At 43.6% G+C, this 26,141-nt stretch overlaps 1 protein-coding gene across 1 annotated transcript in view; it reads right to left on the bottom strand.

The window, feature by feature from the left end:
* Positions 1-26,141, bottom strand: part of PRKCE (protein kinase C epsilon) — a gene marked incomplete at both ends in the record, with an annotated part of 444,482 nt that overhangs the window by 106,783 nt on the left and 311,558 nt on the right. Inside the window, 2 exons of the mRNA XM_084234642.1 lie at positions 22,074-22,247; positions 24,830-25,029. Of these exons, the coding sequence (XP_084090768.1) occupies positions 22,074-22,247; positions 24,830-25,029 (374 nt within the window). The remainder of the gene's footprint in view (positions 1-22,073; positions 22,248-24,829; positions 25,030-26,141) is intronic.

Here is a 26,141-nt window from a genome sequence, read left to right as displayed (position 1 = left end):
TGCCTTGTGCTACAGTTGGGCGGCCATCTTGATTTTCGCTCCAACTTCCAAAGGCTTCTTAATAATCCCTATAACCTCACCATAACCTAGGCCAGTTTCTGTAGGTTGAAGGGTGGCCTAAGAAGGAACAATAGCCCCACAACTTCCTGCCCCCAGAAATAAGGTTTAGGAGCTATGGTTGTTTCCTTTGCAAGCATTATTATGAGGCTGAATAATGGGTTGGGTATTGTCTCCCTCTTTTGAAAAATGGCAAGTAAAACAATACTCGGTTATAGTGTTACCAACCTGAGGATGAGGGACATTCGAACTCTTTCAGAGTATTTTATGTAACAAACATCTTTAAACCAAATGGCATTAGTGGATAATCCTTTTTTGCCATGTCATTCATATGGCAACAATGCTTGCCTGCTTTTCTCACACACCAGTAATTGCTGATGGAAGGAGAGAGGTGAGCCAAATCTCAGGGTTTGCTTGCAGATAAGCTTGGCTTGGAGCTGGGGATCCTTATCTTCAGTTCTTGCTTGCCTTTTAAGTCCAGAAACTGAGCAATACTTTTCATAAGAAGAGTTGCCCACCCCTGCCTTTGGGATTCCAGTGGTTCCAGAAAGACAGAAAGAGAATTCCTGCAGACATCAGAAATTTGTCTAGGGAGGGTGTCTGTGGCTGGGAGGGGTCCTGGCGTGTGCCCCTGGCAGAGTGATAGTCATCACTGGAAGGGATACAGGAAAGTCTGAATCAACAATGGAGAAGTTGAACCCGAGGCACAGCAACGGGTCTGGGCCTGGGCGGCAGCCCCACTGACCTGGGCCAAGCTGCTTGCTTGGTGGACTGGAAGCTGAGACAGCCAGGCTTCCACTGATTTGTTGCATTTCTCTCTTCTTCCCTCCATGGCCTCTAAACACCTCTCCCAGCCTCAGACACACACACACAACCTTTGTGTTCAGCTTTATCACCTCACAAAGTCTCTTTTATATTTCTCCTACCAGGAACATCCTCAGCCCCACGCAGCTGTTCTGTCCTTCCTCCGTGACCCTTAGCATGTGCTTACCACCGCTTACCATGGTCAATTGCACCAGCTGTTCCCTGGTCTGGACTACTGCTCCTCCAGGCAAATGGCTCATTTCTTCAGTTTATTAATGACACCCCTCAAATGTTGCTGTAATTGATCTGAAAGTCTTTTGTAACTACCAAGTAATTCAACAAACACACACCCCTTCCAGAACTACTAGCTTCCCTTGTTTGTAGGTCTTATTTCTTAGGGATTTTTAATTCTGTTTGTTGGCCTTCCCCCACTTGAATGCAAACACCATGGGGCAGGAACGGCCAGCTGTTTTGTTTACTGTTGGGCCCCCAAGACTTAGGAGAGTGCCTTACATGTAGCAGACACATGATAAACAGGTGTTGAATGAATTACTATCTCTGTTATTGTATGTAGCTCATTTGGCTAGTATAGTGTCAGGCCTTATTAGGTATATGTGTCTATCATATACATATGATACCTATACATATGATGTCATATACATACTATACACATGGTAAAAGTTTACCATATGTAGCACAGAGATGAGCGCATAGGCTCATAAGTATTTGTTATAAATGATACTACTGTTCTGTCCTTGGATTCAGGCCCCCATTGCTCTGTTCCGTAAGGAAAAGAGCACTCCTTGTGCTGAAGAGGGGGTGGAGCAGACAGGGACTAAGAAGGACAGAGTGTCTTGTCACACTATCTCCAATAATACAATCTCCCAGTAAGGTAGGATCACGTCACAGGAAAACTATAGGGTCATCTATTTGCTACCTGATTCAAGGATGAATTTCTGGCTGGTTGCCCCGTGAAGTCAAGAAGAAAAGTTAGTCTGTCCCCCAAGTCCCACCCAGGGAGTGCACAGAAGTGAAACTTTGAAAATTTGGCACATAATTTACAAGCTACACTCATACAAGGTATCAATAGCAAAGTTCTGAACTCTAACAGGCCGCAGTTGATAGTGCACAGACACCCTTTATTTCAGAGCAAAATCTCTGAAAGCCCAGAGTGTTGTTTGCCATGTCCAGCGCGGTCTGTGCGAAGTCCTCACTTGCTGATAGCACCTGGGCCTCTGCCCAGACCGGCTGCCTGGTTCCAGCAAGGTCTAGCAGTCCTAGGTTCATTACCAACATATTTCAGGGAGCCTTGCCCAAAGCCCTCTGAGCCTGTGCCTTTCTTGAAACCAAAACAGATGCTCTCAGGTAGGGGTAGTATCAAGCTCCAGGCTGGCCTGGCACTGGTGAAATGAGCCCTTTCCCCTTAGTCATCAGCGCAAATCCCACAGCCCTCCAGGCTCAGCAGGAGCCCCACCTCCTGGGCCATGTGGACTTGACTCTCCAGCCCTCTCAGGGCACCTCCAGCGTCTGATTCAGCCAAATCCTGCACTGTCCCTTCCATTTCACACACACTCTCAAGGGTAAGGTTGGTGGCCTGTGAGTCTTTTGCAAATCCTAGTGCCATCCCTTGCAAATTGATACTAGAGGCAGTTTTCTCCAAGAATAGGGGCAGTGCCACTATTGGGCAGTGTTTCTCAAAGTGTGTTCAGTAAGCACCTTGCATTAAACAATGTAAACCCTGAGCCCACTGAATCAGAATCTCTAGCAGTAATTTGCCATTTTCCTAGCTCCCTGCCACCAGGGAGGATGCAGAAGCCATGTCTGAGGGCAATCAGGAGACAGAGTATGGGGCTCTGAAATGGAGACCAAGGAAATCTCCCACTTTGGTGGGACTCTCCACCACCATACCTAGTGAAAAAGATGAGCAGCGATAGCTACATGACCCCTCTTTGGCCCCCCAAATGCTGATGTGGTGATGTGTTGTCATTGCCATAGGTGAAAACAGTATGCCCGAGTCCATTGAGAATGTGTGATTCACCTTCCCTCCTCTCTAATCCTCCACTCTAATCCTCCTCTCTTCCCTCCTGTCTCTGGTCTTTGCAAATACTACACGTTGACTTCTTGCCATTGCTCGGGGGTGGGCACCATCTGATCCAACCCTTTACACTGCTCACAGATGAGAAGGAGCCTTTCTTCTCCACCTAGATGGCTCTGGTTCTAGAAATGGAACCTTGACCTTTAGAGGCAGCATGATGATAGCTGCTTCATTCTCCATACTTTCCTGTTTCCAGTATGTGATGAATTCTTGGCAAAGCGTGCCTTTCTCACTGCCGAACACAGGCAGCAGACGCGGACGCCCACTGGGAAACATGAAATGTCATGAACGGCCCCCAAAGCACACACCTTGGAAGAGAAACCTGACCCATGACTAATTAGAGTCACTCTTAATGAGAAAATTATGGAGAGGATTAAAAAGCTTCATCCCATTCTCTCAGCCTCCCGATTAGGAGCTTCTAGGGTTACAGGGTTTCTCATAAATCACTGTTTGCTTAGCCAATCTGACTCGAAGCAGTAACACACTATCACTGCCTGGGTATTTTTCAACCTAGCCAATAAAAACTCCCAAGTCATCCTGGAACTTTCTGGGCTAACAGGGATGCAAGAAAAATACACGGTAACCTTTAACAAATCCTACCACTGGAGCAAGTTTCTGGAAGACAGGGTGAGGGGGTGACTGTAATGAGGCCAAATTCTGGCAGCAAACATGCCCATTTTAAGGGAGGGGAAGTTTTCTCAGGCAGAAGCCAGGTATTGGGGTTCATTCCACAGTGGAAGGCTGCCCTCTCTCCCAGCCACCCCCACGATGAATGTTGCCAGGAGGGGGTATAATGGAGTGGGCATGGAGAGAGCTCAATGCCGCACCCCGGTCATCATGAACCAGGGACCCCTGAGAAGCCCCCTCACTGATTTGTGCCTGTTTCCTTATCTATTAGGGGCAACCATACCACCACCCTCGCCAACGCCAGCAGGTTCCACGAGGAGAGGAGTAATGTATAAAGGACTCTCAAAAGCAGTCAAAAAATTCATATGGCAGGCATCGTGGATGATGGCCCATTACAAGATCATGGCAGCCCATCCAGGGCAGCATTATTATTTATGTTTCCTAGAGGAGGAAACCTTAATATTTGCTGGAATTATTGATTAAAAAAAGAAAAAGACTAGGTCTCTGACAACTAAATGCCTATTTAAAATGAGGTACCTTATTCCCAAGAAGCTGTCAACTGAGTTTTTCTAAGGTGAGGACAGGTAAAAGGAAGCACTTGCATTGTCTCCAATGCAAATCACAGTCAATTATAGGGGCTGTGCCCAGCAGAGCAGGGCAATGTATTCAAGATGCTGCAGCCAGGTGCTGAAAGAGGGAGCATGACAGGCTAACTACAAGACAGGAGATATAACAGTAAATTTTAGCTCCCAAAATGATTTCTGTGCATGCAATCACACCAGTTTTCACTGTAATCACTAGCACAGGATGCATTTGCTGAGCACTCATTAGCATTAGGTCAGTGGGTTCTTCTTACACACACACACACACACACACACACACACACACACACACACGGGTCACAAAGGGTTAGAAAAGTTAGTGCTGGCCTTTGGACACTTACAGTTGATTTAGAAAACCAAGTCATTTGCGCAATTCTGACAGCCAGTCCTGTGGCTATGCTGGGGACAAGTGAGAGGGTAATTAATAGATGCTAAAGGGTTCAGATGAGCTCAGGGTCCTGGAAGAAGCACATCACACAGGCAAAGGGAACAGGCAGGAAAGCAGGGACTTGCAGAGCAGTGTCCAGAGCGTGGGCAGCGAGACAGAGGAGGGTGGGTTGGAGATGCAATGAAGGACATTTTACAGGCCATGGGCGGTGCCCCAGGTCTCAGAATAGGGTGGCCGAAGTAGGCAAGCTCTCTTGGTCTATTTGTAAAACTCTTTCCATGAGTGATTCATTTCAAATAAAAATCAAAATGGCTATCCAACTATAATCTGTTGTCCCTGTTACTTCCCAAAATAGTATTTAAGGGAAGTCCATTTAAATAGTCATTCCTACGCACATGGAACTTGCTACATCCCTCATAAGGAAGTAGTTTAAAAACAGGATGCCTCCAGGTAACGAATGATAATGCAAGGGCAATTTACACTCCAGAGAAGCTCCTACCCATCATCAGAGGAAGCATAAAGGAAACTACTATCTCCAGGGAAAAGTAACTTACTCCAGAGATGACAAAGGTGACAAGGGCCTAGAGTTTGTGGGGCAGCATGACAGGAACTATCCCCTTCACACAGGACCAGAGAAACAACTGTTGGAGTTGGGAGGTTGGGGCAGGGGAAGGAGGGTAAGGAAAAGCGAAATTGTAGAAGAGGCTAATTCCTTTCTGCTGGGGTGGGGCAGAGTTATGATGTGCTAGGGAAGTGTCACTCTAGCTGTAACCCCAAGAGACACTCATTTCAGCAATCCTAAAGGTAGTGGCTTGCAGCCAATATATCCCCCTTCACCTCTGAGATGCTATTGCTGTGCAGAAGTGATGTTGATGGGGGAAGGGACAGATCGTCTAGGTTGGGTGTGAGATTAGAAAAGCCAAGTAACACTGACGACACTGTCTTCTGCCCTTCAGGATACATCCACCATCCCTCAGGGTATCTGGGATGACAGGAAAAGCTTATATCTGACAGGCAACCAGGAAGGCCCTCTAGAGAGTCCTGCAGTGGGTCTGACGGCAGACTTTACACAGGGGGTACGTGAGATAAGGCACTGGTTTTTCGGCAAGTCAGCTGTGTTTTGGAGAGTGTCCTTACCCAGAAGGTTCATGGCGCCATCTTCCATGTGTGAGGGGGAGGCCTAGAATACTGTCCAAGTTCTGAGACCATGGAGCCAGGAATGAACATGTGTCAGGCCAGGCTGTGAGGACCACAAAGAGCATAGGCAGCTGAGTCACTGACCACCCCTCGGTCATGCAAGGGAAGTCTTGTCATCACTCTCTTCTGCAAGTAACTTTCTCGTGGGTTTACAGAATCTCCTAGCCATGTCTTTGTGGGTGGACTTGCCTCCTTACATCAGGGCAAGGCCATTGAGAAGAAAGCCTGGTGTGGGAAACATTTACTCAAATATACAGCTTATTCACAGCGGCTTCTGTTACAAGGACCCCAGCAAATCCCCCTAAACATCATTTCCTCCACTTATATTTAAAAGAGAACGAGAGAGAGCTGAAGGAGTTTGATATTTTCTTACGGTTTCCTTTTCCTGACTCTCTGTACAGGATGATGTAGTTGTTTACTTTAAGGCTCAGGAGTCAGCCAGCATTGTATGAAAAGCTTTCCCACAAAAAAACCCATATTAAGACAATCTCCTTTCCACGATGTTTAAGCAATTAGCTATACATGAACAGGCTTGTTCTTGCTTTCACTCGAGGATCAGCTCCTTCCTCCTGTTGCACTCACCCTGGGTTGCAGGGAGGACTTTTCATTTGGGAGAAAGAGGATGGTGTGAGTGTGGGGCGAAGGCATGGGGGACAATGAACAAATGAGATAATCATTGGTCCTCTCTTCTATCCACTTTCACAGCTTCCCCTGCAGCTCAATCTTACTTCTCGTGAAATGAAATCCCAAGGCTCAGTATGCTTATCCATAAAATGGGCGAATAATAAAACTGTCAGAGATGAGGCAAGATTAAATTACATCTGTCATGTTAACATTTTATCCAAGGCAGCACAGAGGGATGGTAGGCACTAGGACAAGGGAGTGGAGACAGCCTGGGTTTAAATCCCTGTTCTACCACTTATTGGCTGTGTGATGCTGGAGAAGGCATTCTACCTCTCTGTGCCCCAGAAGAACTACCTGATAGGACCATTACAAGGATTAGTCTATATATGTAAAGAGGTTTAACATTGTACAGAATGCTTAGCAAGTGCTGTGAAAATGTCAGCTGCTATTATTTTTGGCTGCTTGAAAGCATTCTACAAATTTTTGCTGCTGGTGATGGCAGCAAGGAAAGGTATTTTCAACAGGTATTAGGTAGGAGAAAGGGGGGGGGGGTGTGTGTGCAAAGAGGTATGTCCACGATAGAGGACAGGCCTGCATCTTGAGAGCACATGTATGTTGAGAGCTTATAGGCAGGGTTAATTTGTAATTTTATAGATGGAAGATGTCTCTGGTTTTCATTATATAAATTGCCAAATGAAATGTCTGACTACATCTTTTTGGCTATAAAAGATGCCTTGCAAATTTTGAGAAACACCAAAGTTGTGCAAACTAGGAAAGACTCCTCTCCTAACCAGAGCTTTGTACTCATTATCCTGGGCTGAGTTACTCCCTAACAATTATCATCCTGAGAAAGAGGGACACTGGGCAGAGCAGAGTGGGCCAGCATTTCTGTGAAGAACCTCCCAGATTTCAGCCCATCTTGGCCTTAGTCTTGGGAAGGAGATGGGAGATTACGCTTTATCCTGCCAGCTAAATGATCATGAGACCAGTTGCCATACTTCCTGTCCTTGAGACAGGACTCACTGCCAAAGACAACAGGAAAATCAAGGCTTTGGTGGCAAAATAATGATATGAAGACATCGACTTTCAGCTCAGTTTTCATTACAGTGAGAATTTGTTGGAGGGTCTATTACCATTTAAAGTGTTACTATCTTTGGTAGCTTGGATGCTTTCATAATCTTAATATCTCCTTCCCCTTCATTGTAACATATACCTAAAGATGGATATCTACAATATATACAAGTAAAATTTAAAGAATAATCAAATAAAATCAACTCCCTTTTAACCATGACCCATCTTGACAAACAGGAGGTAGTTGCTGGTCTTCATTGATGCATTCCTCCCAGGGAATCTCTACCTGGACTTTCCTGTAATCACCTTGCTTTTCTTTAAAGTTTCATCACATGTCTGCTTATCTCTAAACAAATATATTGTTTATTTTATCCTGTTCAGGGACTTCATATAAATTCACGCATGCTCTAGGTGACTGCCTAGGCTAGCTTGCTGCTTGTCTCTCTATGTTCTTCTTTAATCACCAGCTCTTCTGGCTTAGGTCTTGGCTCTTAAGGGGTCTCTGCTCTTTTAAAAGTGTCCTTTAAAAAAGTTGCCCAAACATTCTTTCTAATCGATCACGACCCAGTGATTAAATGGATTCATTCTGTATCCATGGGTGCTGATTGGCACCTTTGACTTAGCTGGGTCACTTGCTCATCTTTTCAACTCAAATATCATTTATATCATTTCCTTACATTAAAGTGCCATTTGGGGTAGACTTAAAGATCAAAGAAATGCTTTCAACCCCTTCCAAATGATGCCATCTACAGAAAGGTGACCTTTTCTCCCAAGCACCAAAGTCTTCTATTACATTTCTTTTCAGTTTTGTACAACTGTCCAAAGTCCTCTAGAGTCTTGTCCTTCCTTACTTATGAGTCCAAATGTCCCTTTTAATGAAACTGGGATTTTAAGTTTTACATCTTTACCTTAACCTTTGAACAATCTATGAATCTTTTGACAAAGCCCTCTAACTTCGTACTTTTCCCACCTACACAAATACCTATCAAATGGGCTTTTTTTTTTTTTTTTAACAGTCATAATCCTGCAGTTAGGACCATTTCCAACAGAGGAAAAAGGGACATCTGAATGTTTGCATTTTATGCTAACCTTAGTTTCTTCAAGACTCAGGAATTAACAAGAAGCTCAAAAGCTGAACAGAATCCATCCTTCTAGGGATATAGATGCACAGGAATCACACAGTTTTGGAACTAGACACATCTATCCATTATTTTAGGTTTTAGAAGGACCTTGATTGTTTCTGTCCATGGCATCCACAAGATACTGACTCCCTGAGCTTGCCCAGTGCCCAGGTCAAGGGACTTTCTTCAGTATCTATGGCAACCGGTTGATTCCAACCCCATCCCACACCCACTCTGTCCTCCCAGATTAATATGGTTTACAGCAGCAGAAACCAATACTGGCCCAGCCTGGTGGGAGGACCTGGACCACATGCATGGACATCTAGCTTTCTCTAGGATGCGGTTTGTTCATTTTCACACAATAACATGAATGTACAGATCCAACGCCATTGATTCATTTGGATGGGCTTTTACTACTGTGCTCCTGAAGGGCAGGTGGCCCCCAGGTTTCTTCAGTGATAAAATCCTTCCTAAGTGAGAGGAGAGAGTTCCTCCAACTGTAAGAGTATGCCTTCTACTCCACCCGACTCTTTTTTCTCTTACTTTCTAAGATAATTTTTCTACCATGCGCTTCCACACAAAATCACATCTCATTTTCTGGTTCACTTGTGCTAATCTTACCTCCCTAGATAAACTAGAAATTCTCTGGACGAGAATTGTGTCCTTTTCCATACCTAGCATACTGATACTAAGCTGAAGACATGACGAATATTAAAAAAAAGAACAGTTGTCCAATATCTACTAAGGCAGAACACTTCCTGCCTGGCTAAAGGTGTGCACTCCCCATGTGTTCCTGGCCTGGTGCTGCTCCTCTATTGCGTCTGCTTTCCATGCTTTTCAGGTTGTAGTAATTCTGCCTAATAGTTCTATACTTTGGCCTCTCTCTCCAGCTAGCAATCCAAATGGATCTTGCCAACCACAGTGTTTTTAAGTAAACTCTTTTGTAGACATTTTATAAAAGGAGTTGATTCTTGTAAGGTAAACAATCACACCTAAATTTATTATTTGTTGTTTTTAAGGTCAGATGTTACGTTTGAGTTTTCTTTTCATGGTCTCCCTTATACTTCTTTGCGAAGTTCACTTCCAGACGTATTTCCCACATACCTAATAAACTTTCCCAAGGGCAAGAAACTCTGTGTGAATTAGACTGTGGAAGACTTTCAACACTAATGGCAGTGTGTTTTATTTGGTTGTGTTTGTGCATTTTAATGTCATACTGTGAATCCAGAATGACTTCATAAAGAAAGGCTTGAGAAAACAGAACGCATTTAAGCTTTGCCGGAAAAAAACCAAATGGGCTGGGCATGGGTTGGATTAAAGGGCAATAAATGGTGGAAGCAATACTGGGGACAAAGATACCAACTTCCACAACTACTCCCATCCTTGGGTTCTTACTGGACTGTACCTTCCATGTTCCTTCTGGAGGAAGAGGGAAGGCCATATACCTCATTGCCACCTTACAAATATCACACAGGCCCAAACTGATATTTGGAGCCAGCAGGCTGTGCAATAAGAGCTAGACCAGGTAATGAGCTTAGTTCCCTAGCAACCTGCACCCAAGTGTTCCTGGTAAAATGGATTACATACTCCTGATAAATCCTAAGTGAATATCCCATTGACCGAACAAAGGAGTTAATTTGTACCTCCTGCCACACCATAAGGGTCAAGTGAGAGAACTCTTTCTTGTCTGTGATCCCTCCTGGCATTTTCCCTGGAACATCATGGCAAAAACAAAATGCTATGATGGGGTCAAAAGTGTATGTTTCAACCTTCTTTTGCTGCTGCTGCTGCAAAAAAAAAAAAAAATATCAAAACAAGAAGAGGGCCTCCCCGGTGGCACAGCAGTTGAGCGCTGGGTTGTGAAGGTGCCTGCAGCCTCTGCTGCACCAGTTCGATCCCCAGCTGCTCCCCGGCCACCGGAGGAGGGTCCCGCATGGAGCGCAGACCTCTCCTGCCGCCCGCTGCTCCCCTCAGCAGTGTACTTCGGTCCTTCTGCCTGCTCTGCTCCCCGCTCTGGCTCTGGTGAATTCTCTCACCCTCCCGCGCTTCTGACTGTACCCAGTGCTTGTATAAATAAATAAACAAATAAATCTTTTTTTTAAAAAAAAACAATTGGGGGGAAAGTCTTTTAGAAAAAAAAAAATAGAAGAGGGTCTGTTTTTCCTTCCATTGCTTTCTCAATGCAGTTCAAATTGCCTAAAATACTCCTCCCAGAGAGTTATTCCATGGTGCCCTGGGTAACAGACATAAGTTGTTGGTCTATGTCCAACAACTGGTCATTCCACTATAAATCAACTAATTGCCACTTTATTTGTACCTTGGTCTCTTTGGAGTTTGGTTTGTGTTCCTCAATCACAGGATCCTAAACTCTCCCTGGGTATTCAGACAAAATGAAGTTTCTAGAAGCTGACTACTACTACCTAGGTGGCAATCCAGGATCTGCCACTTCCAGCTCTGTGTGACGTCTGTTTAGGGTAATGGTCCGGCCTCAGAAGGGGTTGATGTGAAGATTAAATAATATATGCAAAATGATTGACTTTAAACCTGGCATATATAAAGAACTCTATCAATTTTTGTTGTTCCAGTTATTATTAAGCCATGGATGACCCTGGAGTGGAAGGTGATGACCAGCTCGCCTCCTTTCTCAGGTTATGACAGCAGCCTCCAAAGACGAATCACTCGGGGAAGACACCTTTGTCTAAGATGTTCTTTACTGGAATCAATAACCTTTTGCACTCACATTGCAGAATCAGGAGCCAGCCCAAACATATGACACCCCCACTTCAGTGACAAAAAGGAGCCAAAGGGCCCCACAAGAATCCGCTGGAGGGCATTCCCGGTGGCGCAGCGGGTTAAGCGTAGCGCTGTGAAGCTGTCCACAGCCTCTATAGCACCAGTTTGATTCCCGGCCACCCGGGGAGAAGCCCACATGGCAACCACATGGCATGGCAGACCTCTCCTGCCTCACCTGCTGCTCCCCTCAGCAGTGTCTTCAGTCATTCTGCTCCCCATTCTGTCTCTGGTGAATTCTCTCACCCTCCCGCATATCTGGCCTGTACCCCAGTTCTTGTATAAATAAATCTTTTTTTTTAAAAAAAAAAAAAAGAATCCAGTGGAGTCTTGTAAATGACATGAGCACTCAGAAAAGTCATGCAGAAGCCAATGTCAAAATGACTCACTTGTGTTGGACCCAGTTCCAACTCTGGGTCAGTCAATCAGGACAAGTTACCCAGCAACTAGGGACACACAACTAAAGATGTGCTCCTCATATTGATAAGTTACAGTCCTAAATGTATTAGAACTTATAACTAAGATAGAAGAATAGATTTTCTAATTAAGAAGCAAAACAAGGGCCTCCCGGGTGGCGCAGCGGTTGAGCGCTGGATTGCGAAGCTGCCTGCAGCCTCTGCTGCACCAGTTCGATCCCCGGCTGCTCCCCGGCCACCGGAGGAGGGTCCCACATGGCGAGCAGACCTCTCCTGCCGCCCGCTGCTCCCCTCAGCAGTGTACTTCGGTCCTTCTGCCTGCTCTGCTCCCCGCTCTGGCTCTGGTGAATTCTCTCACCCTCCCGCGCTTCTGACTGTACCCCGTGCATGTATAAACCAAACAAACAAATAATAAATAAATAAATAAGACATGCCTCTAGAAAATTAAAAAAAAAAAAAGCAAAACAATATAGCAAAATATTTATCTTCTGGTTGGACACAGACTTGCAGAGGGACAGATGGCTCAGTCAGCTCTGGCTTGAAACCCTCCTGATGTACTTGTGGGATACTTAAGAGGGTTAAGAGGCTGGGCCATCACCACAGTTCAGGGCAATCTGGGCTGAGGTGAGGAGTGAGCTAATATATATTAACTTCTTATGAAGCTAGTTTGGTGCTAACAGAGGGTCAAATCTACCAATAATAGTAGTCAGTTCTGTTTCATGACCAGTTGGCCAGTTGTCAGAAGAGATCATCATTACAGACAAATGGAAACACGACCAAGCTCTCAGTATGGTGTGGGATCTATCTGCACAAAGCATATATTGAAACTATTAACTGGATAAAACAGAAGCTACATTTATTGTGCGTGCTTTGTGCTGGAAACTGGGCTTTGATGAGACAAGTATAACACCTCCTGGTAGATCTTCTGATGCAGAACCATTCATCATGGGAAAATGCCTGAATATGAAGGCCTGATGTAAGGTAACAAACGTGTGTCCATAAAGGTTTTGATCAAGATAGGAGCATTTACTGAGCTGAGCTTGGAAAAAGAAACACTAACAGTAAACAGAAGTGCTCCGCATTGATTTTATCAATGCTTTCCTCTCACACGCTGGCAACAAACAAGTCTATATGGTTCCCTGTGTGCTGCATTTTCACAGATCTTTGGGATCAGATTCAGGAATCTGATATATCATCCCATCTCAATACCCCTCTATGTCTTCTTCCATCTTTTATCATGAGTGAGGAAATCTATGCCCAGAAAGCTGTCTCAACAAGCATCAGTGGCAGAAACAAAGCTAGAGTCAGAGTTTCCTGACACACAGAGCCCTCTTCCTATCCCCAGGTTCCTACAAATCAACCAGGTGCTGGTGAACACAAACAGCCTTGATGGGCCTTCCCCACCACCTGGCAAGATCTTCAAAGTCAAGGCATTGAGGGCCAGCAGGGTTATCTGAAGTATCTGAGACCAAGGAACAAAAAGTTCAGGTTATATGAGGAAAGCCATTGCTTAAGCTGAATAATCTCAACAGAATGTGTAGAAGCTTTTCTACCAAATACCCAACATCAGTCTACTATCAAAATTCAACATGAATCTAAAAATAGACACACTGAAAAATGGTAAATGCTGAAATTCAATAGATGGCATGGGGCGGGGGGAGCATGGGAGGACTGACGTCAGCCAATGAGGAAACTGGCTTTGTTTGGTGAATGGGTTAGATAACTTGGACCTCAGGTTTTAGATTTCAAGATGAAACTTTTAATATAAATTCAGTCATCATGTACCCATTGAACTGTGGGCAAATGACACCTTAGAAGTGTTTCGGTCACTGAACCCACTGGCAGTAATCAAAGTTATTTTTTCTAATAAGTCCAAGGTCACGCAGTCGATATCGACTAGAGAATTAAATGGAGTATTCTACTCTCCGGAAGGCAAACTGAAGGGCCTACGACAATTCCCCCTTCAGAAGTTTTTCCCCACTGCCTCTGCTTCATAGGTTATTGAAATAGCCTCCTCGCCTTTATCTCTTCATTTTCTTCTTTAATCCACACCACACAACAATGCCATATTCTGCTTTCTAAGTCATCACTTTTTATAATTCCTTCCGCAACTTAGCCAGCATCTCCTTCGGAAGTCATCTTTCTCATGCCTTCCAATGTGAAAGGCAAAAATGACTACTATTCCAGCAAAAATGACTACTCTTCCTGAAATAGGAGTCTACCTGCTAACTTCTCCCTGCCTGAAACTTGCCATGTCTGCTCGTGACCCTCCACCCAGCAATTCCCACAGAACATACTCCCCATACACCCTGCTTCACGGTGGCCCCTCTCCCCCACAGGCGGAGAGGGTGGGGTCCTTGGTCTGGATCCCAGCTCCAGCACTTCTGCTTGTGTGATGGATGCTGTGAGATTGCTAAGTCTCTCTGTGTCTCAGTTTCCTCATCTGCCTAAAGAAATGACAGTATCTCTACTCTTTGGGGCTTACACGAGATGTACAAACTCAGTTCCTGCACAGGGAAGTCTCTCCTTCCTCCTTATCACAGACTACCTCTAGTCCAGGTCACTCTTGAGTGTCTATTATGTCATCTCCTTTTGAATGTTAGAGTCCCAGTCCCTGATACCCACCAGTGGCTCCCAATAAAGCTTTAGGTGACTCTCATGGCCAACTTGAGTAGTGCCAAACCCCAGTCACATTCACTCCATCTCATTCTTTTTATCTCCTTCTATGTTGGAAAGCTTCAGTGAGTCAAAGTGATTTAAACACACACTTTTAGGCATCATTTTTTATGGCACTTCTATCAGTGATCCAATCAAATTAGGGCGAGAATATAAGAAATATAAGTTTTGGAGCTGCTTCTAAAATTCCATTCCTACCCAAGTCTCAGAAATGTGTCTATTTTAATAATGGGAGGACATCTGTAACGGAAACATTCAGGAAATGGCATCTGCACATATAAATAAGATTATATATGGGTAGGCAGTCAATATATGTGCTGAATTTTCAGTGGAAATTGCAGTGATTTTAAACTATTTTTTTTCCAAAGTGAAATCCTTTCTTCTAATGATATGTTGCTTGAAATACTAACACAGGAAGTGGTGGCGAGAGGGTTGACTCCAGGTGGAAGAGGAGGAAGAGTTTGAAGGGAAGGTGCTCTTGCCACAGTATACTCAGGCTCTATGTATTCAGACCTGAAAGTAGACACACACACACACACACACACACAGCAGTGCCTGAGGCACTTCCACAAAACCCAATTTGAAAAACACACCTTAGAAGAATAAGCATATCGTTAGGAGAGTGGGTTATGGGGGGCTAGTTTCTATTAGACACACGTACATATGAAGTCACGCCAAAGGCATTTCAATCTTGCTCAGTGACATATCATTGTCCAACAGGTTGTTTACCACTTTCACTCTAGCTGATGTGGTAGGCAGAGAAGCAAATGAAGGAGGCAGACGCGCTGCACAGAGACAAAGGTCGCTACTGGGCCGTGCCTTCCAGCTCACTTAAACTGCTACATACATCTGCTCCACAGAAAGCAAGGCTGCCACATGCAACACAGGATTTCTGAACAGGAGGGCTTCAGATATTGTACATCCTTAAAACTCATTCAGTTGACAAATATTTAGCAACAACAGAAATAGTTACACTCTACCACTTGGTGAAAGTTTTTTATGGAGTAGGGCACATGATGCCAATTTTATTTTTAAAGATTTACTTTATTTATACAAGACCTGGGGTGCAGACCAGATGTGTGGGAGGGTAAGAGGATTCACCAGAGAGAGAGCAGGGAACAGAACAGGCAGACGGACTGAAAACACTGCTGAGGGGAGCAGCAGATGAGACAGGAGAGGTCTGCCGCACCATGTGGGTAGCTCCCTGGCCAGCTGGGAATCAAACCCGTGCTGCAGAGCTGCACCACTGGGGAGGCCCCACATGATGCCAATTTTATAAGTATTTATGGATGAACAGGTATATTTAGCTAACTGGAAACAGACATGGAAATGTGAGTAGTCATCATCACTAGAATTGTTTTCGTTTTCATTTTCTTTTCTGTCCTTTTCTGAATTGTTCATATTTTCTACTTATATTCTTTGTAATAAAAAGTTAAATATTATCCACTTTAAAAAGCTAAGGCCAATAGTTTCTGAAGAACAACAGAGCAGTGGGGTGCAGTGAACACGTTCGGAGGAGGCACAAGCTCCATGAGGCAGGAAGCGCAGCCACTTTGTCCACCACTAAACCACTGAGAGGTAGCACAGCCCCTGTGACACCCACAGCATGGCACACAGTAGGTGCTCAATAAACAGTAGCTGCATGCACAAGGGCTCATCCTACAGAGATTAACCTGTGCCCTCTCCTCCACCACTCATGCATTTTCAGAAAACAAATGTTTCCAGAAAAATGGCTAATGGTCTCTGCTACTCTCCACAGCATAAGGGACTTTTTTTTTATTATTCCTATCTCACTGAGTCCAAGTAAAACAGAGCTGACACCTTCAGAACCTTTGTAATGTGTATGACAACCAGTGGGTGCTAGGCGAAGGGTTTGGTGAGGAATATATTTGACAGGAGGGAGTTTAGACAGGAGGGTGAAGCAGGAAGCAAAACATCCTCATGTGAACAAAGGCTATAGGGAAACTGATTCCCCCTAGGGTTCTGTCACAAACAGGTTGCAGGATCCCACTGGGACTCAGTTTTCTCATCTGTACAAAGGAGTGGCTGCAGCTGCCTCACAGAGGTATCTTTAGGACCATTGGGGTAGGTGATATAAGTGAAAGCATTTTCAAAAGTAACCATCCTTCTCAAATGCAAATCCCTTGGATGCAAGGGAGCTTCCTGAGGCAGCTGTGTCAGAGAGTGAGAACTGACTCAAAGAACCACTCTGCCCCTGGGCACATGAGCAGTATAAACTCCACAACCTCTGGTTTCACCCTGCAACATGCACTCTGTTGTGCTGCAAGACCTGGGGCAGGCTCTTCTCTTTGAAGTTGTGCTTGATTATGAAAACCACCCAACCTCTCTCTGGCTGGCTGGCATACCCCTGTCCTATCCACACACAAACACAGCCTACCACACACTCACTCAATTGCCACCTTCCCTCCACAGTTCTCAGACCAACTCTCCTCAAGGGTGTAGAGCTTACACCCCTACTAGTCTGATAGAAGGCCCTAGCATAAAAGTCTTGCTGTGCCCCAGAGTAGGCCCTCACCAAAAACATCTTTGTTGGCTGATTAACAGGAATGATATATTGCTCAGCCCATTTCCAGGCAAGGATGGTCTTCAGAAGTAGGAGACAGAGTTTGCTGAAGTCTCATTACTCAGACCATTGATTCTGCCAACACAAGGCTTATACTTTCCATCAGGGACCTTGGTTCACTGAAATTGGTGAAAAATTACTTCAGCTATCTGGATTTGAAATCCTTTATTGGCAAGTAAATTAATTCCCAGGTTGGTGCCAACCCATGGGATCGACATCTCAATCCACTCCAGAGAAGCACTCGCCCAATCCAATTAAAGGCCCTTCAGCTTGTCAAAGTGCAGCCCCATACAGCATGGTCTAGCAGAAAGGAGACCCGTGCTTCTTCAATTGCCTCCTTGACTCTTTTAGATTTAATCTGACATCGTCTTTTTTTTTTTTTTAAACCTACAATTGGCCTAATGTTTCACTTTGTTTTTTTGCTTTCATGTTTGCTGTTCCTCCGAGTTAAGAGTCAAAATAAACATCAGAGTTCCTGAAACTACGTTTTCCCTACACTGTCAACACTCCTCAGCTGTTCTCAGCCCATGCGCACTCAGATTATTAAAATTCATTTGAAAAATGTCTCCAGTTGCTTTTTAAGGATTTTTCCATTTTGCTTTTCCCTCAGGGCAGTGAGGGAGGTTGGCCAAGGGAGATTCTCTAGGAGTTCACCCTCTATTTCCTTCCTAGCAGCTCACACAGGCAAAGCCCTTTAGGAGCTGGCTTCCCAGGCCTGGCAGGAAATGCCAGAAGGTGGGGGATGGGGACAATTAAGTAAGATGAATATTTTTAAAGAAGAAAAATCATGGGTGAAATTATTCCAGACAGGTTTTGTGGGATCCAGTGGGAAGGGATTATTTCACAATGGGGATCATACCTAGAATCTAAAAATACCTAAGAAATGTTATTTCCTGTAACTATAAAAACAAAAACATAAGCAAAAACAAACCTGTCACTCAGTGGCTGTCCTAGGCATAGTCTTCTGTCAATGAATGAGAAGCCAGAAGAGCAATTGATAAAGTCACTATGACCCCCTAAACCCTGACTTTGACGAAGCCTATAGCTTTTAGAGCTTCGCTGGGTGCTTTATCCACCCCATGAAGCAGGCTCACAGTATTACTCTTCCTTCTCTGCCAATAAGCATCTGATCTTGCAGGAATTTGCTCTTATTTTCTAAGTACCCCCTCCCCCACTTTCTTCCTCTCCCTCTTTGCTATTGTTCAGCCATTGTTATTTCCTTGGAAGAAGTCTGACACACAGAATGAGCTGGGAGTTCTAGTGTTGGAAAAATAATGAAAATGACATTTTATTATAAGTTCTAGGTTCAAAGTCACCTCTTTGCCCTTATTTGCTTTCAGATGCTACCCACGCTTTAAGATACAGGTTAGATTCCACCTCTTCCAGGAAGTCTTCCCAAATGTCTTCTGCAGAGCTCCAAATGTATTACCCACAAGATTCCAATAGAAGAGTTGTCATGATACAGAATATCACTCCTTGTATGCCTGTCTCCCCATGAGACAGTAATCTCTATGAGTTAACAGTTGGCATGTTTTGAGCTTTGTAGCCACAGATTCTAGCTGTACCTATAGATGGTCAATAAACATTTGTATACTCATTGAAATAATTATAAGGCATACCTTTTTTTTCTAAACCAACAAATATTGTGTGTGTATGAAAATACTAGACTACTGACAGTAATTTAACATCAAACCTTTAAAAGTCATCTGGTAATTTTAAATATGAAAATTTCAGTTCCTCATCCACATCAACAGATGGTACAATTTCTATTATTATTTTTATGGCTAGGTTAGTCTTGATGAGCATAAATTCCTACAAGAATTATGTCTATGGGCCTCCCCTGGTGGCGCAGCGGTTGAGCGCTGGGCTGCGAAGCTGCCCGCAGCCTCTGCAGCGCTGGTTAGATCCCTGGCTGCTGGCAAGGGTCCCACATGGTACACAGACTTCTGCCACCTGCTGCTCCCCTCAGCAGTGTATTTCAGTCAGTCTGCCTGTTCTGTTCCCCACTCTGGCTCTGGTGAATTCTCTCACCCTCCCGTGCTTCTGACTGTACCTAGTGCTTGTATAAATAAATATTTAAAAAAAAAAAAGAATTATGTCTAGGGTCCATAAGCAATAAAAAAAGGACCTGAGAAGAATAAGGCTACTCCATCTCAGCTGGAGTTAGAAGTCCTTTATCCCCCTGTCCTACTATTTGTTTGATGGTTAATGAAATCCATTTTTACAGCTTCCAAAATTGTTTCAGATTATTCTAGCATTCCAAAAAGTACACTGCATAGTGGGAACTCAAGCCAAACACACTGGTTTGAATTTGATTGAAATGAAAGATATTGGCCTAATTTATTGGCCTTTGCCTTTTCTCACAAGCACTGAAAAGCTGGAGCCAATTCATTTTCTTTGTCTCCTTTCAGATCCCAAGGAGAACCATCAGAATCTGAGGCCCAGGGAAAATAGGTTTGGTACAGAAAAGCCCAAATCACCATTTACTGGTAACCTTGTCATTCAGTGGGCTGCAGTCATTAGACCTGAATCAGGGCCTGACCTCATACTTGAGGAAAGTGGGTTCACATGATCACCACCACTTCTCATCAAGCCAGACAAAATTCCTGCACCTCGCACAATTCTAAGTTCCTTCAGGCTGAAGCCACATGCAATCTACCAGGAAGTTCTCAAAGAAATATTTTCATAGTGGCTGTTACTTCCCATACACTGAAAACTGAAGGTTCACCTATCAATAATTAAAACCCACTTACATTATAACGTCTCTGTGTGTCATAATTAAATAAGAATGAAAGAAATCTTAAGAGGATTGCAATTTAGACTGTTTCTTACTCATGAATTAGAACTTCACTAAAATCCAGGTTCACGGCAGCTGGTCTTTCCTTTCAGAAATGAAACTAAAGGAAGATTTACCTAGGGTTACTGAACCAGCTCCCATTCTCACCCAAATTCTGTCCTGATCCTCCCTCCTCTCCCCAGTCTGGCTTGAGCTCCCTTCCTCCTCTAGACCCTAAAGAGCACCCCCTCTTCAGAGTCCTCCTGGCTTCAACAACCCCACACAGAATGTAACTACTCTACTATGGCCTCCCAAGGCTGTTGGGCCCCTTAGCAATGTGTCCCAAGAAAGCAAGCCAGTGTGACTCCCTGCCCAGGAGATTGCCTCAGACAGTGAAATTGATGGCTGCCAACAGGGGCTGGGGTCATCCCCCTGAGAAGGGAAAGTCAGTCAGCCCAAGAGAGTAGCAATGTGATAGCTGAGCAAGACTCTTATGTGATTGGGAGTCCCAGAGACTAGATGCTAAGTCCAACTTGGCCAACAGAGTGTCTATGGGCAAAGACTTTTCCATCTCTGAAATGCAATTTTCTCACTGATGCAAAAAGAAGAGGATTTTTAAATAATCTTCCAATTCTCTGATTCTAAGGGGGAGCACCCATGAGGTGTGAGGCCCTGGGACAGGCACTAGAGAAGAAAGACTTAGAGGACACATTTCTCATCTGTCTAGAATTGTCCTCCAGTGGAGAAAAGAAGAAAGTTGACCTTGTGATTGATTCTCTATTGTCATGTTGGGCTCTGTGTGTACACATACATGCTCCCGTACACACCACAAATATTAGGCATTAAACTACACACATCAAAAATGAGGAGAGCCAAAAAGTCCTGTACTTGTTCAGAAAGAGATATCTAAATTCTCAGAAGATAGTTCTTATTCTCCTGAGAGATCAGAGGGATAGGGAAAATTCCATTAGATTAGTATTTCTCAGTGTTGAACAGGTGGTAGGAGTGGGGAGAGAGGCTTGGGATCAAATAATTGAGAAACAGTAGATTAAAAAGGTAATCTTTCATTTGTTTTTCTATTGCAGATTTCTTCAGGGACTTTAACAAGCACATGCATGTTGAGATACTCAGAAAGACCAATACGACAGTGTCCCAACGACGGGCCACAGAGTCCTTTACTCAGTTTTCTCCAGTGATAAAATTTCTGAGAAATGCCCTTTGGGAAATATTGTACCAAAGAGATGGTAAATCCCTGAGACCACGGACTGGGCCTTGCTCACCACAGTATCTCTAGTACTTGGCAAGATACTGGGCATATGGGGAGAATTCGATAAAATATAATAAAATGAAAATATGCTGAATGACCACCGGAGTAATAACTGAATTCTAAGGGGAAAGACTGGCATTTGAAACAACATGGAGGTAAGAGCATGGCCCACATGTCTGGGCTCCAGGTGGGCACAGGTAGGAGCTATAGGTGAAGTTGCCTTGATCTTCTCAAGAAACAATGGCTACAAATCTGTAAGTCATCCTAGAAGACTTTAACTCTTTTTTTAACTCCTTAAAGGGGTGATAAAATAAGAGTTTCATGAAGAACGTTGGCATTTCTCTTCTTTAGTAAGAAAAAATAAAATCAGTTACAATACTCACAGGCCAGACTCCATGACGTTGACACAGATTATCTTTGTTTCTTTACTGCCACCTTCTGGATCCCAGGCTCCCACATGGTAAATGCTACCTTATATTTTTACCTCACTGTGGCATTGTGAGCATTTGTTCATATCCTTTGCCTTATATGACATTATACGAGTTAGAAGCAGATAGGATGGCCTTCACTCCTTTCATTTTACATGAAGGCAACATAGAACTTAAGTGATGTGCCTAGTGACAGAAAGTCAGGAGCAGAGCAAGGACTAACCACACCTGGTGTTTGTTCCAAGGAGTAAACACTGGGTTGAGCCATTTGGCTTTGCCCAGCTATATTTGCAAAGAGTTCTATTGTTCTCTCATCCCTTCACAAGGACAACCTTGAATGGAAAATTCCATGCCCTTAAAAAAGAGGATGTTGTTCAAACATACCCTGATCTTTTCAAGGGTAAAATCCATTCCATTTTATGAGGTCTTTCTTTAAGAAAGAATGTCAAGAGACTATAATTAATTCCTTTTTTATCCAACAGTCAAGATACCCACATGTCTTAGACCATTAAGCCAAGATGGTGGCCCACCAGCTTTTTCCTGAACATACCTTGGTCTGGAAGCAGCAGTAGAGTTGAGTTAGGTAAGGGTGTTTCCGTGCCAGAGCCAAGATCCTCTTCTCTGTCATTGTGCAGTCCACATCATCATCCTGCAGGATGACGTCCTTCTTTAAGACCTTCACAGCATATACTTCATCTTTGCCCTTAAGCTCTGCCAACATCACCTGCAGGCACCCAAAACCACCCCATCAATACATGAATATAAAGAATCAAAAGAAACACCAGTCAGCATCATCACATGCTTTAGAAATCAGCTATTTTCTTACTTACTTACTTTCATTTCTTACTTTTTTACTTCATTTCATTTCATTCATACTTTCTTATTTCTTACTTTCATTTCATTAAAAACATCAATAGTTAGAAAATGACCCATCCTAATATATCTATTACAACTTATTTTTAATCTCTAGCATAATGTCTAAGCAAAAAAACAAAAGAGTTCAATGTACATCAGCATAATTATTCACAGATTCATATCCATTCCTCATGTCTGCTATTAGAGTATAGAAAATATAATACAGTATCTTTTAACTGAACATTACTTCAAAGCATTTTTCTACACTGTTTGTATCATTGTTATGACTACTGATACTCGATTAAAGTAGATAGACTCCAAATTATTTAACCATGTCCCTCATATCAGAGCCTACATTTACATCTAATTATTACAAGTTTATATAAATAAATTATAACATGTATATTTGTGTGTATATATATATATTTTTTTTTCTTTCTTTTTAAGATAGAAAGTCCCAGAAGTGGATTAAGGGGTTCAACATTTTGCACATTTGCTGATTTTCAAAAAGCAAATACAATATAGTCTGCCACTAGCAATGAAGTGTTTTAGTTTCATGGCAATTACTAACACGGTATGCATTCTGAAGTGGTTTTTTGTTTTGTTTTGTTTTTTGCTCATGTAATGGGTGTGAAATGCTACGTCACTGCTATTTTAACTTGCAATGAAACTTTCAAATTATTTGTGTTTTAATTACATTTCTTGAGGGTGAATCATTTGTCGGTTTCCTTTGTCTAGTTATCATTGTTGTATAATATTATTGTAATGTTATTTTCTTATGCATCTCTATGCCTGTTTTACGATTTTCTGTAATTTTTTTTTCTATTGAATAGGATCTTATTATGTAGTTGGATCCATCCTTGTTTGCCTTCATGGTTTCTTCTGTAGATTTAAAGCTGAAAATGAGTCTCCAGAGAGGGAATCAATAGTTCTTTTAAAGTTATCTGATTTTCCCCCCCTACAAATGTGACAAGCCTTTCTCCCATTACAAAACTGACTCCGAAGGACAGTATCCCAGGGTAAGTTGTCAGAGCTAAAGTGCTACAATCAGAAGCCTAATGAGGGAATTCAGGATATTAATCTGAGGGTCTTTCATCACCCAAATATAATGAAAACTCTTTAAGGTTGACTCAAACTTTGGCTGTGATTTTTTTAAGATTAGACTTAAATGCCCCAGAGTCCCCCAAGTCCCCAGCCTGCCTACACCGTGGCGAGATCTGAGACAGCCTGCTTGTTTCCCTCAAAGTGTTCTCAGAGTTAACCCTGTTCACAGCTCAGAGTTCTGCCTACTAGGGGTCTGGGGGCTGCCTCTTATTTAGTCTGTCTCCAAAGAATGTGACTGCTTCAGCTTTTTGCTATTTACATAAAATCCAGTTCCCTTCCTACCACAGGCTCTCTGAAGCAGGTAGGATGGGATGGGCATCAGGTCCTGCACCCTGAGGCTCTACCTAGTCATGTCCTGCAGTGAGAGTGCTTGGCTCAACAGCTCAGCAGCTGACTCATGGCTGCTGTTTTCAAGAGTCCAGGACAGGTGGGGGCATGTGACTCCTGGGAACTTCCAGAATCAGGCACCTGGTTCCCAGAGCAGGATCTCTCTGCTCCAGAAAGTCCTACAGGACAACTCTCATCAATCCCCAGGCATGGTGTTGCAAAGAGCGAGGGAATAATTGGGGACATTAGTTGAAATGTCAACCAGCTTCCTAGGCAATCTGTCCATCCATCTTCATTCTAAAGCAAATGGATTATTTTTCCATCTCAGTCTGCCATCAGTATGGTGGTTGACCTCCATGAAGTCTCGACTGAGCACATGGCATCCACACCCTGTGTGTGTGTGGTGTGTGGGGGGGTGGGCAGGATAACCAGACTGGTGCCATGGGCAGAACGTCTGGGTCCAAGACATGAGATAGTTATTCTAATTCTCTACTCACAGGATGAGCAAAAAGTATTTAGCACCAAAAATAATTAAGCTCCAGAAAAGTCATTAAATAACATTTAACTTTCAAAATAACACATAAATCTGCTTTGATCCCTGTTCATTAAAGGCAGAGATTTCAGCATTCAAAGTCTTCATAATGAGTTACAAACAGAATTATAGATGGCTATCTGAAGAAGAGAAGAAGGACTGTTGCTGTTATTGATAATGGAACACTAAGCACGTGCAAATTTCAACTTCTCAAAGTGCTTTTGAACCCACGTTCCCACTTGATTCTTGTCCCCATTTGACAAATGAAAAACACTAAATCCCAGAGGGGCTTAAATGATCACACTAATGTCCTGTAGTTAACTGGTAGCAGAATCATTCTTCAAATGCTCAACCTCAGGCCATTTTCATGGAACAAAGAAGGAAAAGGTGACAAGACCAGGCTGAGATGTTTTTCACTTAACATTAGATTCAACAGATGAGGCAACACCACTATCAAATCAGCAGTTCTACCCACTCTTGCCACAGACCTTGCCAAAGCTGCCTTTGCCCAACACCTTGATGAAGTTGAACTCATCCAGGCCCAAGCGCTTGGCTTGGCCTTGCCGGACTTCACCGTTCTCACCAGGGCTCGCCAGCTGGCCATCGGCGGACGAAGCTGCCCTGTGCTCCTCCCCTCGGTTGTCAAATGACAAGGCCTTCCGGATGTTATTTTCAAGTTCTTTTATTTCTAGGAGCAAGGGTGACAAGATATTGCATTAGTGCAAACTCACAAACTGTTCCCATTAGGACTCTATACTCTGAAAATCTTCCCACGAGTTCTAATCCTCCTCCTAGCTCTTTGTAGCAACAGCTCCAGCATGGCACTCCTTAATATGTCCCTTAATTTCCTCCACACACTTTCACGCACCTAATGTAACAGCAGGGTCTCTGGATGCAGGAAATGAGAGATTTGGTCCTCATCAACCAACTCATTGCAGTATGTTGGGACCCAGTAACCTCCCTGAAAGCCACTTCGGTCGGTCGGCTAGTCCATTACTCCTGGTGTAGAGCAAGAATCCCAACCTTCTCTGGAAACTTGAAGAGTTCCAAAGACAACAGGTACCCTTCACTCAAGTTTCCTTTGAAGATTAGAATAATGAATGGAGAACTGTCATCACAGTAATCACTTGTGATTATTTCAACATCTGGGACTAGAAAGCCTTTTACCTTTGAGAGGACTTTACCTGGCCTTGTTGCTGGGTTTATGTTAAATACGCATCTTACACACAAGGTTATTCAACAAAATGAGCAACGGGCTTATGATTAACAAAAGAATTTCTTCCCGAGAGTGAAATGTTGCAAATTTATCTCAAATGGGGCAGGTATTCCTCCATACAATTTCACAACTGAGAGACAGTCTTGTGCCCCTCCAGAATATGTGACCCGAATTACTTGGGGGTGATAACACTGGATGATCTTTTGACCTTTCCTATTTGAGGAAGCTTTACTGTTAGCTATTCATTCACCAAGACACACAGTCCTTGGTCTAGAGTTGGGCATTTTCAGCATAACCCAGTTTTAAGATGCTCGTGAATAACTGGCATCTCAGAAGGGAAACATAGACTATTAACTTTTTGGGAATCAGGGTTCTTCAGGGAATCCTGACATAAAGAAATCTTCAATTTCTTTTCAGAAGGAGAGAGGCCCACAAGAGCACACCTAGGAATCTGGAGACTGGTCTCAGATCTGGACTTCGGTGCCTCTGAGATCTGCTGAGGCAGGGGCAGGGCAGGGAGAGGACAGCCTCTGGGTCTGCAAATTAAGTCCCTGCCAAGACAGCAGTTCTCTGTCATTTACTCT

Source organism: Talpa europaea (assembly GCF_964194135.1).
Source record: "Talpa europaea genome assembly, chromosome: 6".
Lineage (NCBI taxonomy): Eukaryota > Metazoa > Chordata > Mammalia > Eulipotyphla > Talpidae > Talpa > Talpa europaea.
This window is presented reverse-complemented; position numbering and strand designations above follow the sequence as displayed.